Source organism: Gadus chalcogrammus, chromosome 12, assembly GCF_026213295.1.
Source record: "Gadus chalcogrammus isolate NIFS_2021 chromosome 12, NIFS_Gcha_1.0, whole genome shotgun sequence".
Taxonomy (NCBI): domain Eukaryota; kingdom Metazoa; phylum Chordata; class Actinopteri; order Gadiformes; family Gadidae; genus Gadus; species Gadus chalcogrammus.
The window spans coordinates 18,084,143-18,101,908 of record NC_079423.1 but is presented as its reverse complement, the minus strand read 5'-3'; the positions used below and the strand labels follow the sequence as shown (position 1 = coordinate 18,101,908).

General features: G+C 50.3%; 1 protein-coding gene across 1 annotated transcript in view; it reads left to right on the top strand.

Moving 5' to 3' along the window:
* Positions 1-4,220: 4,220 nt before the first annotated feature.
* Positions 4,221-17,766, top strand: part of LOC130393140 (cyclin-dependent kinase-like 5) — a 28,011-nt gene continuing 14,465 nt past the window's right edge. Inside the window, exons 1-6 of the mRNA XM_056603731.1 lie at positions 4,221-4,294; positions 5,363-5,397; positions 14,476-14,521; positions 14,923-15,059; positions 15,882-16,002; positions 17,130-17,189. Of these exons, the coding sequence (XP_056459706.1) occupies positions 4,231-4,294; positions 5,363-5,397; positions 14,476-14,521; positions 14,923-15,059; positions 15,882-16,002; positions 17,130-17,189 (463 nt within the window). The 5' untranslated portion in view covers positions 4,221-4,230. The remainder of the gene's footprint in view (positions 4,295-5,362; positions 5,398-14,475; positions 14,522-14,922; positions 15,060-15,881; positions 16,003-17,129; positions 17,190-17,766) is intronic.

Sequence of the window (17,766 nt, the reverse complement as noted above, 5' to 3'; positions counted from 1 at the left end):
ACTATGTATCCAGAAAACATTAGTTAAGGCAAAAAGGTATTCGGTAAATGTGATGGTAACACTGGAAACGCCCTTAACCATCCCATCAAAAACATTTCAACTCAATTAATTATCGGATGTTTAAATCCCTATAGGGTTTTAAACATCTCTGAACCCTGTCGTCCAGTGGTGGCACATGTTATTCATAAAAATGATTTATTAATTATATAAAATAATCATACAAATAATAGAATATATAATTATTAATTATAATATATAACATATAATTATTAATTATTATCATTATTATATATTATAATATGAACAGTTTATTATTGCCATGGATTGGTTTGTACAACAGGTGGCGCCAGATCCAAGCAGAAGAATGAGGACAAAGTTTATCTAAAGGAAAAGATCACCTTTTAACAGCTAAACTATTTTATAGTTGACTTTCACATAAATGTACATATACATGTATATTATAATGTAATAATTTAATAATATAATAATAATAATAACAATAATAATAATAATAACATTATTATTATATGAATCTATTCTATTCTATGATTATACATATTATAGTAATATTATAATATAGAAATTCCATACAGATATTATAGTATATATTACATAAAACAGTCAGACACCATTACAACCTTCAAGTCACAACTCAAAACTCACCTGTTCAAACTCGCACACAACGTCTAACTGATCACTGTTTTGATTGTTTTTTTGTTTTGTTTTGTCTTGTTTTTGTTTTATTTATTTCTTATTGCTTATGTTTATTTATTTATTTATTTATTTATTTATTTATTTATTTTTTCCACAATGTCTTGTTTTTTTTTTTTTTTAAATATGTATGATGACTATATGCTCTGTAAGGTGACCTTGGGTGTTTTGAAAGGCGCCTCTAAATTAAATGTATTATTATTATTATTATTATATTCATATAAATATATCTTTCCCACGTCCTACAGACGTTGGCTTGTTGCAAGGAGTCGTTGCAAAGTTTGATGATGTTAAGCTTTAAGATTAAACAACACCCTACATTCCTCCTGTCATTTCCTTTTCTAAAACATCATAAACGAAGCATACCTAAGGGATAATTTTATGCTATTGACAGATTCAAATGATAAACCACAGCCTATAGGCAACAATTTGTTCTTTTTAGATCATAAGAAATCGGAGTATATTTAATTTAAACTTCTCAACATATTGACACAGGTTGATTGAATGATAATTTACATTCATTTACATGTATATTGCAGTGACATTTACATGAGGGTGCTGTGAACTTCTTAAATTATGTAATTTACAAAACGGCCACAATCGTGTCACAACACTCATGCAGCAAACTGGGATCCCTGGTTTCCCTCCTCCCTTCCCATTGGCTCACTAAGAGAGGGCGTTCCCATTACGCACCTGTAATGACACAACATTGGACGCCCGGCACGTCAATCAAAGCCCCCGTTGCCAGGCGCCGTGCCTGCAGCGGGGTTCGGTTACTGCGCGTCTCAGTGCGCAGCGCAGCAGATCTGCACTGGTGGGTGGAGACGGAGACGCATCTTCTCCTGCACAACAGTAAGTGAGTGTGTGTGTTTTTCTCTGTGCATAACAACGGACTGCTGTCCACCTGACGGCGCGCCACAGTGGGGGCTATGGTGACTGTTGGGATCAGGATGTTTAATGCAAGGTAACGTTGGGTTTCGGGGTGGTTGTTTGGCGTTATGTGCGGTTTTACGCCTTCAGATAGACCCGTTGGCTCTGTGTTGGCTGTCTTGAAACTAGTTCAGCAGCTCAGAGGCCGGACTACCTGTGTGGATGTACAGAGCTGTGGTCGTTAGAAGGAAAGCATGACTTGATGTGTTTTGTTTATTGGCTTGTTTTTATCCTCTGCTTTGGACATGCGTGCAGCTGCAATGTGGAGGCAGCTTGTGTGCGCATGTACACACACACACGCACACACACACACACACGCACACGCACACGCACACGCACACACACACACACGCACAAACACACCTTCGTTTGCAAACACCTTCGAGTGTCATGTCAACAATGACGAATTTAGAAATGTGTGTGTGTGTGTGTGTGTGTGTGTGTGTGTGTGTGTGTGTGTGTGTGTGTGTGTGTGTGTGTGTGTGTGTGTGTGTGTGTGTGTGTGTGTGTGTGTGTGTGTGTGTGTGCGTGCGTGCGTGCGTGTGACCAAAAGCAACAGGGTTACATTATTCGGTCAATAATCCTTAAACATGTTCCACACAGAGACTTTCGGAGTTCGTTTTTTCATAAACACAATTACATAATTCCTCCTCTCAGGCAGCTTATGGGGCCGACTCAGGAAACATACATCTGAGTGGGAATGAGTCACTCTGCTCATAAAGACATAATGTATTATCCATAGCTGTGTCCAATTAAAACAAAAAAAAAACTCACTATCCAACAGGCAGTTCAAAGGGAACATACTGGAAGTAGATAAGGGCAGTGTTAAGGCAGTGTTGGCATGGTTACTGTTTGAAGCACAACACAGCATTCTTGTTTGGATTATGTTAGCTTTACCTTGGGCATGCTAAAGGTTGCCCTGAGTGGCGACAGAGACCAGAGGAGGTGAGAGGTCAGCGATAGGGGTTAACCGGTTAACCGGCCAGCACCCCACTTAAAATGTTTTGCTTGAATGTCAATTACAGCCCCCATGGCACTCCCGACCGGACCCCCAGCTCTGCGTTCCTTTTCTAGATTTCCTCTTTGCTAATTAAGGGACTTCTCTCTTGCCCTCTGGGGGGCAAGCGCCAGGGGGGGGGGGGGTCATAAACACTGGGCCTGTTAAGCCCTCTGAGACTGTACCGGTGATTAAGGGCTACACAGATACAACTGAATTTAAATTTAATTGATCAGAAAGGTAGCAGTCAGCAACAGGCTGGAGCTGCTACCCCCCCCCCCCCCCCCCCGCCCCGGTGCCCACAGAGAGGTGAACGGAGTACGGAGGCCTTGGTGTGAGCGTCGTCAGCACAGCTTCCAGCGTCACGCGTGGGTTAATCCAACGTCTCGGTATTCATGTGTTCATACCCTTGTTTTGCCTCTAAAGGTCTCGGCATCGAGGCTCGCATCACAAGTACCAGATCAGGTGTGCGTGGTGGTAATGAGTCGTTTATTCCTGTGTTATGTACTGTAGTAGTATGTTATTAAGGTACTCGTTATAGTAGTATTGGCTTGGACAGTGACTTCAATCAGCAGTGTTGGCCTACAGCCTGTAATCATTAACCTCTGGAGCTGGCCTTCACCAATAGCCATGAGGTCAGACAGCATGAGACAGGTCATAGGTCACCAACGTGAAGCCGTTCCCACAGCTCGGTTGATGAAAGCCTTCAGCCTGACCCCCCACCCTGACCCTTACCCCCCATCCAGACCCCCTCACCCCCCTCACCCCTCACCCTGACCCCCCATCCAGACCCCCTCACCCCTCACCTTGACCCCTCACCCCTCACCCTGACCCCTGACCCCTGACCCCTGACCCCTCTCCCCGCTAACCCGGCTGTGGTGTTTGGTGCAGGACGGACCGGGACGCCACCATGGGCCCCGTGAGGAGGTCTTCAGGGAGCCGGCCCCTCCCCGGGCCACGCCACTGGGCCGTCCACGCCGCCTTCTAGCCGGGACATACACCTCCTCCTGCTCCTCCTGCTCCTCCTGCTCCTCCTGCTCCTCCTCCACCTCCTCCACCTCCTCCTACACCTCCTCTGTGACCTCTTCTGGCACCTCCACATCTAACTCCTCCACCCCCTCCTCCACCTCCACAGCGAACCCCTCCCACCCCCTCCTCCACCTCTACACCTCACTCCTCTCCCCTCCCCCTCCTCCTCCTCCACCTCCACACCTAACCCCTCCTCCTCCTCCTCCTCCCCCTCCTCCTCCTCCTCCTCCTCCTCCCCCTCCTCCTCCTCCTCCTCCTCCTCCTCCTCCTCCTCCTCCTCCTCCCCCTCCCCCTCCTCCTCCTCCTCCTCCTCCTCCTCCCCCTCCTCCTCCTCCTCCACCTCCTCCTTCACCTCACTCCTCTCCCCCTCCTCCTCCTCCTCCTCCTCCTCCTCCTCCTCCTCCACCTCACTCCTCTCCCCCACCTCCCCCTCCTCCTCCTCCTCCTCCTCCTCCACCTCCTCCTCCTCCTCCTCCTCCTCCACCTCCTCCTCCTCCTCCTCCTCCTCCTCCTCCTCCTCCCCCACCTCCTCCTCCTCCTCCTGCCCGACGTCTTTTAGTTTCATGAAGTTCCCCGCCATCGGTGATGTGATGAATAAGTTTGAAGTCCTTGGGATCGTAGGTGAAGGTGAGCCATCCTTCCTCTTCCTCGTGACTTCCTCTTCCTCGCATAACGAGGTCATTCACCGCTGTGAGTGTTTGCTGGTAACCGAGCAATATCTGCACCTTCAAAATTAGACCTCAGAAAAACTACAATACTATATACATCGAGAGATAGTGTGTGACAGTTAAATGCGCCCAATGATTTCTTATGGGCTTTTAGAAGCTTTCTGCGACGCTAACATCAAAGCTAATGCTAGCTATGTATTAGCCAGGGGATAGTGGCCAGAGTGATAGCTCTGGCCACTAGCAACTAGCCAGCATTAGCTTTAACAGCTAGCATTAGCTTTAACTCTTTAAATAAATCACAGGTTCTCTATCTCTATACATATACTAAATAGATCTATATATAAATACATATGCTCTGCTCATCAGTATAGGCCTGTGGTCATTTGGCACCAGCAGGGATGTGAATCCCACTCAGTAATTACAGTCACCGGTCGCAGCCTGTTGAGGAGCACCTCAGTGAACAGCAGCGCGCTCAGAGGGGCGGACGGTCAGAGCTCAACCAGGTCAGCAGATCATTGGTGACCGCCTAATGATCTGCTTAGACCCGCCCCCTCACCCTCAACGACCTGTCGCTTCTCTCTCCTTTCATTGGTCCAATGAAAGGATTGGTCCAATGAAAGGAGATGTCCAGGTCAGGTGTCAGTGGATGAGTTGTTGTTGTTAATGTCCAGTCTAGGTCAGTGGTTCTCAGATGGGGATACGTGTACCCCTAGGGTTACTGCCGGAGTACTGCCGGGGGTCCTCATAAATAAAAAATGAAAAAAAAAAAAAAACTATAATTTTCTTTTCACCCTGAGCAAGTTTGAATTCCGAAAGCTAGACAATAGAAAACCTAGAAAATGGTTGAAAAAAAAAAAAAGAATCTGAAAATCTGAAAAAGGAGGCGCATCCAGAAACACCAAAATGTGCCGGTGAAGGGGGTACTGGGAACCACTGGTCTAGAGTACACGTACATAAGTGTGTGTACCTGTACAAGGCATGAGTCTGTATCTGTGATGAGTCTAACGTCTGGTGTTGTGTGTTCCAGGAGCCTATGGGGTGGTCCTGAAGTGCAGACACAAGGTACGTGTGCTCAGTTATGTTTCATATTCCTGTTCCTCGCCGCTGTGCTCTCTGGCAGCTGGTGGGGGGGGGGGGGTAGGGGTCAGGGGTCATCTAGCTCTAGGAGGCCTAGAGGTAGGTAGGGGTCAGGGGTCATCTGCAGGAGGTCTACAGGTAGGCGGTGGACTCTTTGGGATCGAGCCCCTAACCTTTAAGCTGGGAGTCAAACGTTTCCCACCAACCCTAACGATCCCAGAGGAGTTTCTCTCTCTATATATAGAGGATATACATACATTACATCGAGGGCATTTAGCAGACTCTTTTATCCAGAGCGACCCCCTCTCATGCACACGTCCACCCCCCGGCGGCGGAGTCAGCCACGCAGGGCGACAGCCAGCTCGTCAGGAGCAGTCAGAGCGAGGTGCCTTGCTCAGGGACACCGCGCCTTAGCAGCTGGGTGCAGGGGTTCAAACTAGCGACCCGCTAGGCCGACCCGTCCCCCTATATAGATATAAATATCCTTCATTTGTGTGTGTGCGTGCCCTGCTGGGGTGCGTGTGGATCGCTCGGTGGATGGAGTGCTATTTATACATGTCACTGGGATGTGGTTGCAACGTGTTCATTAAACTAGTTAATAGCACATTTAGAGGATGTTAATTAACCCACGAGGGCTAGAATAGAGTCTGAGAATGAACCGAATGATAGAGAAACACACACACACACACACACACGTAGAGGTACACACCCACACCCACCCACACACACACACATACACACTCAAAAACATAGTGCCATACGCACAAACATACACAAACGCACACACACAAACACGTGCACGCACGCACACATACACACACACATACACACTCAAAAACAAAGTGGCACGCACACAAACAAACGCCACCACACAAACACACAAGCACACACTCACGCACACAGAGGTGGGAGGAAGAGGCAGCTGTGTAGTTTTAAACAAAGGGCGGTTGGCAGCAAAAAGACCTCTAATCACCCTGCCCACCACACACACACACACACACACACACACACACACACACACACACACACACACACACACACACACACACACACACACACACACACACACACACACACACACACACACACACAAACACACGTCACATATGCACTTGAAGATGAAAATAGTCCTGACCTTCAAGAATCAACCATTCTTGCAGTACTCTATACCTGTCTATCTATCACCACTCTACACTGTCTATCACCGCTCTAAACTGTCTATCCCCGCTCTACACTGTCTATCAACACTCTACACTGTCTATCACCGCTCTAAACTGTCTATCACCGCTCTACACTGTCTATCACCGCTCTACACTGTCTATCACCGCTCTACACTGTCTATCACCACTCTACACTGTCTATCACCGCTCTACACTGTCTATCACCGCTCTACACTGTCTATCACCGCTCTACACTGTCTATCACCGCTCTACACTGTCTGTCACCGCTCTACACTGTATCACCGCTCTACACTGTCTATCACCACTCTACACTGTCTATCACCTCTCTACACTGTCTATCACCGCTCTACACTGTCTATCACCGCTCTACACTGTCTATCACCGCTCTACACTGTATCACCGCTCTACACTGTCTATCACCGCTCTACACTGTCTATCACCGCTCTGTGTGTAGAGCGGTCTACACTGCCTATCACCACTCTACACTGTCTATCACCACTCTACACTGTCTATCACCGCTCTACACTGTCTATCACCGCTCTACACTGTCTATCACCGCTCTACACTGTCTATCACCGCTCTACACTGTCTATCACCACTCTACACTGTCTATCACCACTCTACACTTTCTATCACCACTCTACACTTTCTATCACCACTCTACACTGTCTATCACCGCTCTACACTGTCTATCACCACTCTACACTGTCTATCACCGCTCTACACTGTCTATCACCGCTCTACACTGTCTATCACCGCTCTACACTGTCTATCACCACTCTACACTGTCTATCACCACTCTACACTGTCTATCACCACTCTACACTTTCTATCACCGCTCTACACTGTCTATCACCGCTCTACACTGTCTATCACCGCTCTACACTGTCTATCACCACTCTACACTTTCTCTAGGTCTCTACTCTAGGTCTCTGCTCTAGGTCTCTACTCCAGGTCTCTACTCTAGGTCTCTGCTCTAGGTCTCTACTCTAGGTCTCTACTCAGGTCTCTTCTCCAGGTCTCTACTCTGGGTCTCTGCTCTAGGCCTCTAGGTCTCTGCTCTAGGCCTGTCATGCGGTCGTCATCTCAGAGCCATAATCCCGGCTCTCAGTGCAGCCCGGGTCACAACACAGGGAGAGGCACGGAGGTTGTGACTAGCCAACCGCTAGCAAGAGACGCTAATGTTATGCTTCACGCCGCCGCGCATCCAGCAATTAGCAGAGAGATGACACTCTGACGACGCCAGCGCCACAATTAGCTCCTCCAAATGAAACGCTAAATAAAAACCCACGGCACGAGACGCTCTGTTCTGCGTTCTCTGTTCTCTCTTCTCTGTTCTGCGTTCTCTGTTCTCTGTTCTCTGTCTGTGAGGGACATTGTGGTCAGCATGGCTGATGGAGACTGGGAACTCTGGGAGGGGTTGACCCTGTCCTGTCAGAGTTGAACTGCACAACACAGCGTCTTGCCGTGCAGTGACTCTATCTGGGTGTCTGCAGGACCGTGTTTGACCCTGTCCTGTCACGGTTAAACTGCAGAGTTGAACTACACAACACAGCGTCTTGCCGTGCAGTGAGAGTCTATCTGGGTGTCTGCAGGACCGTGTTTGACCCTGTCCTGTCACGGTTAAACTGCAGAGTTGAACTACACAACACAGCGTCTTGCCGTGCAGTGAGAGTGTCTTACTGGGTGTCTACAGGAGCCTACATTCTGCTTGAGAGAGACAAAGCTTTAGTAAGTAGGTCAGCATACTGGCACAGTCTGGAGCCACAGACCTGGATTGGGTTCCCGCCGGTTCTAGGATATGGGCCTAGATTGACGCTTTTAGGGCTTGGGTTCTAGGTTAGTTGTTTGGGCTAGGGTTAGGGTTCTAGGGCTAGGTATATAGGGCTATTGTTCTGGGCTAGGGTGCTTGGCTAGGGATATAGACTAGGGCTTGAGACTAAAGGTGTGATCAGACTAATGGCAAAGCAAATTTTCTACTCGTGCTACTTGGGCGAGGTATTGAGCAACTCTGTTTTTGGTGTGACCGCACAGCAAGGTTCAAGGGCTAGCTTTGTAGGTTAAGTTCCAATGCTAAGGTTCTATGTTAAACTACAGCCTGATGGAGTCCTCCATGTAGTACTGCTGCGTTGGCCGGCTATGCGGTCAAACTGGGTGCAGAGTCGATCGTTATCAGTCGAGGACATTCCCTCTCCCTGCCGCTCGGCCCTGGGTTGAGTGGCAGGGCCGGGGATTGTTTGTTCAGCAGAGAACGGTGGAACCGGCCATGTGAACCATCTAAAACACACAAGGGCTTCAGGTATGTTATCAGAGCTAGATTATTAGAGTGACTACGGGGCGGTCCCCCTGTGGTCCGCAAACACACGTCCTCTGCTCTGGTTTCATGGTTGGATGAAGTGATCACCTCACACCTCTTCATGTGTGCCCTCATTGAACATAGCGTTCAGGATGTGACAGCCTTTAAACGGGGGTATGCGTACCCCTAGGGGTACTTTGGAGTACTGCAGCCCGGGCTGGGGAAAGGAGGGTGATCAATGGCGGAACCTTTAGTCATCCCAGTAACGGATTGACCCCTATTTAAGTATGGAAACTCACTTCCTGCCTGGACCAATGAAGTGTTTCCTGTCTTTATATCTTTTGTCTGAAACGAATGAATAAATCCATGAATTACCTCTCCTTTACAGCGTGACAAAGCCTTTCTGCAGCGCGTGGTTACAGTAAGGCACTTGAGCGCTGCACTGCTGTGTTTTCCTAATCATTCATTCAGCCTGAATGACAACTCCATTGTCCCCAGTTTGAATGCTACTGTTCTACATCACTTTTATTAGCACAGACTTTCATAACCAGAAAACAGAGAATTTCGATGTTATAATTAGGTAGCTGTCACATTGACGATTTTATCTTGTTTAAGAGAAGTGTCCTACACATCTCTTCCTGTTCGCCTTCAATAGTTGTGTCTTTGTTTTCTATCAATGTTATTACTCTTTAAGGAGCAGGTAGGGGTTAGGCAGTACAGACAGGTCATTAAGGAGCAGGTAGGGGTTAGACAGTACAGAGACAGGTCATTAAGGAACAGGTAGGGGTAAGACAGTACAGAGACAGGTCATTAAGGAGCAGGTAGGGTTTAGACAGTACAGAGACAGGTCATTAAGGAGCAGGTAGGGGTTAGACAGTACAGAGACAGGTCATTAAGGAGTAGGTAGGGGTAAGACAGTACAGAGACAGGTCATTAAGGAGGGGGTAGGGGTTAGACAGTACAGAGACAGGTCATTAAGGAGCAGGTAGGGGTAAGACAGTACAGAGAGCGGGTGTTTCGGACCCAGAACTGAAGTCGACTCTGGTGTTTACCTCCTACAGCTATGAAGCTCTCAGACCCTCACTGCTGTAAAAGTCAGCGAAGGGCGGAGAAGAAAGAAGGTTATTAATAAATCTTCCAGACTGAGTGTACAACAGCAGCGCTGTGATAAATGACTACTCCGTCCCGTCAGAGCCGGGCGACCCGATCTATACCAGGGTCGATATCCTGCTTGGTTTCCTTTCTCTCTTTCCTTTTGGCCATAGATTATATTGTTCAGAAAACAAGGGATTGATAAAGGTTGTGGATCCGGCTGTAAACGTCCTGGCCCCATCCCACGGGATGAGGGATGAGGGAAGCAGGAAACACGGTCCACTTGTCTCTGTGACTAAAGAGTTGGAGGATGTTAACCTGCTGAACTCTGGGCGTGGTCCGAGTCAACGAGGTGAATCCTTCTTCTCCAACACTAGATGGAGATATGATGGAGGAGGAAGAGGCCTACTGGGTTAGTTATACTGGTTGATACTGAAGTCTGTTCCTACTGGACTATTCTAAACTATAATGGACTGTACTGGATTATACTGCATTAAACTGGACTATGCTAAACTTTACTGAATTAAACTGGACCATAATGGGCTATACTGGATCATTTGGGACTGTACTGAGCCGTACTAGAGCCTAGTAAAGTGCAGTAAAGGTAGTGAGAGCGACCCCTTGTTGTTCCGGCCTGATAGAGAGAGAGTCACATCCTCGGCCTCCAGGTCACTGAACCCCCCTGTTCCGTCGGCCTGCAGTACCTCTCTGGTCCTCGGGGGACCAAGCCAGTGGCGTCACACCGTTGGCCTGCAGTACCTCTCCGGTCCTCTTGGGCCAGGCCAGTGGCGTCACACCGTTGGCCTGCAGTACCTCTCCGGTCCTCTAGAGACCACCGCACGGTGGGGCGTCCCAGCTGGCCTGGAGAGGGGGGGGTATTTTAAACAGCAGCAGAGCAGAACTGGGACAGTAAATACCTGGCTGAGGTAAGCAGGTCACCTTCAACCCAGTTCCTACCGGCCTCGGATGATCAGATAGGAGGAGGAGGAGGAGGAGGGGGGGGGGGGGGGGGAGGAGGAGGAGGAGGAGGGGGAGGAGGAGGAGGAGGAGGGGGGGGGGGGGAGGAGGAGGAGGGGGGGGGGGGGGGAGGGGAGGGAGGAGGAGGAGGAGGAGGAGAAGGGGGAGGAGGAGGAGGAGGGGGAGGAGGAGGAGGAGGAGGAGGAGGAGAAGGAGGAGGAGGGGGGGAGGAGGAGGAGGAGGAGCGGGGGAGGAGGAGGAGGAGGAGGGGGAGCGGGGGAGGAGGAGGAAGAGGAGGAGGAGGGGGAGGAGGAGGGGGAGAGGAGGAGGAGGGGAGAGGAGGAGGAGGGGGGAGGAGGAGCATGCTCTCCTCCATTTCCTCCCCTGGTATATACAGGATATTTCTGGATCTTTCTAAAGTCTTGTCATACAGACTGGGCTCAACAGCTTGTCGCTTCCACCGTCTGACTCTCTGTAACTCTGTCTCACTCACTGTCTCTTTGTCTCTGTTTATCTCAGTCTGTCTCTCTGTAGCGCTGTCTCACTCACTGTCTCTTTGTCCCTGTTTATCTCTGTCTGTCTCTCTGTAGCGCTGTCTCACTCACTGTCTCTTTGTCCCTGTTTAACTCTGTCTGTCTCTCTGTAGCTCTGTCTCACTCACTGTCTCTTTGTCCCTGTTTAACTCTGTCTGTCTCTCTGTAGCTCTGTCTCACTCACTGTCTCTTTGTTCCTGTTGATCTGTCTGTCTCTCTGTCTCTTTCTCACTCACAGTCTGTTTGTCTCTGTCTGTCTCTCCATCTAAGTCTGCCTGTCTCTGTCTCCTTCTGTCTGTCTCACTCTCTTTCTCCATAGAATGCATCACTCCCTCGGCCTATCTCTGATCTCAATGTGTCTCACTCTCTGTGCCGCTGGTACTAGGTATACATCGCTAACGACATGCTAGCATCACTAGGCTAGCATGCTAGTTTACCGGTGTAAATAAGTAGAACACGAGAGAAGGCGGCCATTGCAGTATTTGTCTTGGATGTTTATAGGCTGGCTCCAAATCAGAAACAAACCAGGAACTGGCTTGTACTGGTTTTGAGGACCCTCATGGTTATTGTTACTCGTGATTAAGTTACAAACACCGTGTTAGTGTTACCATGAGTCCGTCTTACCCAACAACACGACCTCCAGACAGAGAGCTGCCGGTGCCCGGCTGAGAGCGGAATGTGGAATGTGGAATTTCCTAATCCTGGAGTCGGAACGCTCCGGAGTTTCCTCTAATGGTTCACTACGGAGGGGTTGTTTTCAAGAGCTGCAGGCTTCTGGTTTCCATATCATCATATAATAATAATGTGTACTATCAGGACAAGGACAGCAAAACAAGACTTCCTGAAGGCATCGCTTCTGGCGTAGACTACCCTCAGACGTCGACTACCCTCAGACGTCGACTACAGTCAGACGTCGACTACAGTCAGACCTAGACTACCCTCAGACCTAGACTACAGTCAGACCTAGACTACCCTCAGACCTAGACTACAGTCAGACCTAGACTAACCTCAGACCTAGACTACAGTCAGACCTAGACTACAGTCAGACCTAGACTACCCTCAGACCTAGACTACAGTCAGACCTAGACTACCCTCAGACCTAGACTACAGTCAGATCTAGACTACAGTCAGACATAAACTACAGTCAGACCTAGACTACCGTCAGGCCTAGACTACCCTCAGACCTAGACTACAGTCAGACATGGACTACAGTCAGACCTAGACTACCCTCAGACCTAGACTACAGTCAGACCTAGACTACCGTCAGACCTAGACTACAGTCAGACCTAGACTACAGTCAGACATAGACTACAGTCAGACCTAGACTACCCTCACCTAGACTACCCTCAGACCTAGACTACAGTCAGACCTAGACTACGTCAGACTTAGACTACAGTCAGACCTGGACTACCCTCAGACCTAGACTTCCCTCAGACTGAGACTACAGTCAGACCTAGACTACCGTCAGACCTAGACTACAGTCAGACCTAGACTACGTCAGACTTAGACTACAGTCAGACTTAGACTACAGTCAGACCTAGACTACCGTCAGACCTAGACTACAGTCAGACCTAGACTACAGTCAGACCTAGACTACCGTCAGACCTAGACTACCCTCAGACCTAGACTACCCTCAGACCGAGACTACCCATTCTACCCCACATCGGCATGGTGCTCGTTCCACCACTGCGCTGCCAAAACAGAGCAGAGTTGTGACTTTGATGATCCAGCTTAGCTTGCTCTTAGCTCTTGGCAGTACGAGGCTTCCAGCTGAGGTAGTTAGGATCTGCTCTGGTAATACTCCCAGTGCTTGTTGTGTTTGATAGCAGGCAAGTCCATGTGGTGTGGGGGTCCGTACGTCAGGAACCAGCCCCAGTGAATCATCTACTCAGCTCGGAGATTTCTCCCACAGCTTCCCAGGGCCAACTCTGCACAAGGGAATTCCTTAAAATATCGTGTCACGCAGACCGCCTGCGCAGCAGAGAGGCGCTAGGTTCCGCAGCAGAACGTGTGGTTGGAACGTGACGCAACAAGCGAGTCATAGGGAGATGCAACAAGTGTAGCAGCAAGGCTAATTATGTTAGCTCTGATGTCAGCCATCATGCTACCAACTTTACTTGCAAAGATGAAACCATTATGAAAGCCATTGTCGTAGCCATTATACTAGCCATCATGCTAGTTATCATGCTAGCCATTATACTACCCCTCATGCTGTCCACCATGCTAGTTCTCATGCTATCCACCATGCTAACCCTCATGCTGTCCACCATGCTAACCCTCGTGCTATCCACCATGCTAAGCCTTATGCTATCCACCATGCTAGTCCTAATGCTATCCACCATGCTAACCCTCATTCTGTCCACCATGCTAACCCTCATGCTATCCACCATGCTAACCCTCATGCTATCCACCATGCTAGTCCTCATGCTATCCACCATGCTAACCCTCTTGCTATCCACCATGCTAGTCCTCATGCTATCCACCATGCTAACCCTAATGCTATCCACCATGCTAGCACTCATACTATCCACCATGCTAACCCTAATGCTACCCACCATGCTAGTCCTCATGCTATCCACCATGCTAACCCTCTTGCTATCCACCATGCTAGTCCTCATGCTATCCACCATGCTAACCCTAATGCTATCCACCATGCTAGCCCTCATGCTATCCACCATGCTAGCCCCTCACTGCATTGTTGAATGTAGGGCAGGGCTGTGCGCCGCGGGGCCTAACTAGGGCAGCTAGAGAAGCAGGCCAGCGATGGCTGCCTCTCCCCAAGTTCTCAGAGATCCTCCGTAGGAAACGTCTCTTCATTGTGAACAAAGCTTGCTGTGTCCGCAACCACTCAGGTCCACCGTGTTGTTAACAGCAGTGATAGTGACAGCATTGATAGCCAAAAGGGTTAGCGGCATTAGCAGTGATCTATACTGAACAAAGCACAACCTCTGACCACTATCGCCGGTGTCTGATTGGCCCTCCTCTGTCTCTCTCTCACATTCAGGAGACCAATGAAATCGTGGCAATTAAGAAGTTCAAGGACAGCGAAGGTAAGCTCATCATCATCATCATAATCATCATCGTCATCAATAAACCAATTCACTTATCAACTGATGTGTGATGTAACCTCCTCCTCCATGACCTCCTCCTCCTCTGTGACCTCCTCCTCCTCTATGACCTCCTCCTCCTCAATGACCTCCTCCTCCGTGTCTTCCTCCTCCTCCTCCTCCTCCTCCTCCTCCTCCTCCTCCTCCTCCTCCTCCTCCTCCTCCTCGTCCTCTGTGACCTCCTCCTCCCCCTCTATGACCTCCCCCTCCTCCTCCACCACCAACTCCTCCTCCTCTGTGACCTCCTCCTCCTCCTCCTCCTCCTCCTCCTCCTCCTCTGTGACCTCCTCCTCCTCCCCCTCTATGACCTCCTCCTCCTCCTCCCCCTCTATGACCTTCTCCAGAGAATGAGGAGGTCAAGGAGACCACACTGCGGGAGCTGAAGATGCTCCGCACACTGAAGCAGGAGAACATCGTGGAGCTGAAGGAGGCGTTCCGCCGCCGGGGGAAGCTCTACCTCGTCTTCGAGTATGTGGAGAAGGTACGTCCACGGCCCCCGCTGCTGCACCGGCTCTCCGACCGTCAAGCGACCATCTCGCTGACCGCCTGATGGACCGAACCACACTTACGTTACATTGACACTCAGGGAATTGAGCAGACGCTTTTATGCAAAGCGACTCACAATAAGTTACATTTGTCAGAAGAAAGAAACCAAAAGCATTTACAATTGGTATGTTAGCTCATTCAACGTATACAACAAAGTTAGTACATTAGTCAGAAGAAAAGTCCAAACAATACATCTCTGTTGGTACAGTAAGGATAGTCATAGAGCCAGGTGCCAAGCACTAACTATCACTAGGTTAACCCATCCCTGTATACAACAAAGATAGCTAGGATAAGATGCTACACAATGCTAAGTACTGTTTTCAAGTGCCAGTACGTAAAAACAAACAATAAGCGTGTAAATTAAGTGCCGTAAATAGGCAAACAAAGTTATATCAGGAACGAGCTGAAGCTAGCATGAAACAAAACTAGACAAACATGAAACAAGCTTACCAAAGATGGTTAGATACGCGCCAACATTCGCCAGATCCAGGTAGAACTGGCCCTGGAGGTAGAGTACGCATTGTGTCCTTCTGTCTGTCTCACTCTTTGTATTCCATTGACACATTACATGTGTCTCACTCTCTGTGCCGCTAGTACCAGCTATACACCGCTAACGAGCGTGCTAGGCTACCGGTGTTACAAGTAGAACCTGTGAGAAGGCGGCCATTGGGAGTATTTGTACTGGATGTGTATAGGCTGGCTTCAGATCCTGCGCTTTGAGGTTCATCGTACCCCGTTGTGTTGGCTGCTGTTGCAGAACATGCTGGAGCTGCTGGAGGAGCTGCCCAACGGAGTGCCCTCGGAGAAGGTCCGTAGCTACATCTACCAGCTCATCAAGGCCATCCACTGGTGCCACAAGAACGACATCGTCCACAGGGGTAATGACGCCATCACGTGATGTCATCACGTGCCGTCATCACGTGACATCATGACGACATCATGACGTGACATCATGACGTGACATCATCACATGACTTCATCGCCCTCCTTGCCCGTTGGAGCAGGAGGAGCAGGAGTGATGGAGTATGATTGGGGTGCAAGTAGTGGAGGAGGAGGAGTAGGAGGGGGAGTAGAAGTGGAGGAGGACTGGGGCGCGAGTAGGGGAGGGGGAGGAGTAGGAGGGGGAGTAGAAGGGGAGGAGGAGGAAGAGTGTAGTAAAGGAGTGTTTCAGGAAATGCTTGTGTCGAGTACGGACTGAACTGGCAGTGCTGACTTCGTCTTAAGAACAGGCAGCCTACTCTGCCATTTCGTGGACGTTATGCATCCCATAATGTTAACAGGGCTCCCCGTGGACACCACAAATAGCCTGTCCAGGACGTCCGCTACGAGGGCATCCTGCCCTCTGCTGACCCTGCAGAAGAAGTACTCCGTCGGGGGAGCCGTCTCCCCCCTGAGGTGCCAGCGTCCCCCTCCCTCCCCCTCCCTCCCCCCGACTCTCACCTTCTCCTCCTCGTCTGCAGCAGACGTCACGCCGCGCTGCTAAAAGCGCCCCGCTCTGCCTCCTGAGCTCCTGCCGCCCCGGCTGTTCTAGCGTTCCGTGCTGGAACAGCCTAGATCTCCTGCTACGATAGTAGGGCGAGGGAGGGGGCCCCGTGCAGAGCTCTGCTGGCAGGGCGGCGGCAGGCAGATGGCTGTGTGAGCTCCTCTTGGCAGAGACGCTGGCCCACACCCCGATCACGCCTGCAGACGGATTACTGTACACCCCGACACGGGGAACCAGAACAGAGGACACTCTCTCCTCTCCATCGCCGGCTACCATCGTCCCTTCTCGTGGGAAGAGGAGTGGTTCATGTGTGGTGTTCATCTGTCATGTTTTACAATGACTGACCTCTTTTCTCTCGTGTTTGTGCCCTTCCTCTCCTCCCTCTCTCCACCTCCCTTCTCCATTCCATCCTCATGCTCTCCTCCTCTCTCCCCCCCCCCCCCCTCTCCTTATCTACCTCTCCTCCTCCCCACCCTCCCCCCCCTCCCCCCCCCCCCCCCCCCTCCCTCTCCCCTCTCTCAGATATCAAACCGGAGAACCTCCTCATCAGCTCTGAGGACGTCCTCAAACTCTGTGACTTTGGTGAGCACCTCCTCCTCCTCCCTGACCACCGTGGGTCTGACCCCCCCCCCCCCCCCAACCCCCCCCTCAGGGTACGATGGGGGGGCCATGGGTCTGACCCCCCCCCCCCAACCCCAACCCCAACCTCAGGGTACGATGGGGGGGCCGTGGGTCTGACCCCCCCCCCCCAACCCCAACCCCCCCCTCAGGGTACGATGGGGGGGCCGTGGGTCTGACCCCCCCCCCAACCCCAACCCCAACCTCAGGGTACGATGGGGGGGCCGTGGGTCTGACCCCCCCCCCCCAACCCCAACCCCAACCTCAGGGTACGAGGGGGGGGGGCAGTGGGTCTGACACCCAGCTGGTCAGACCATACCGTCAGGGCCAGACCCGCCGTGAAGCTGTGTGTGTAGTGTCTATCTGTCTCTGTTCTACGCTCTGCTGGTGAGGCAGTGTGTGTAGTGTCTATCTATCTCTGTTCTACGCTCTGCCTGTGAAGCAGTGTGTGTAGTGTCTATCTGTCTCTGTTCTACGCTCTGCCTGTGAAGCTGTGTGTGTAGTGTCTATCTATCTCTGTTCTACGCTCTGCCTGTGAAGC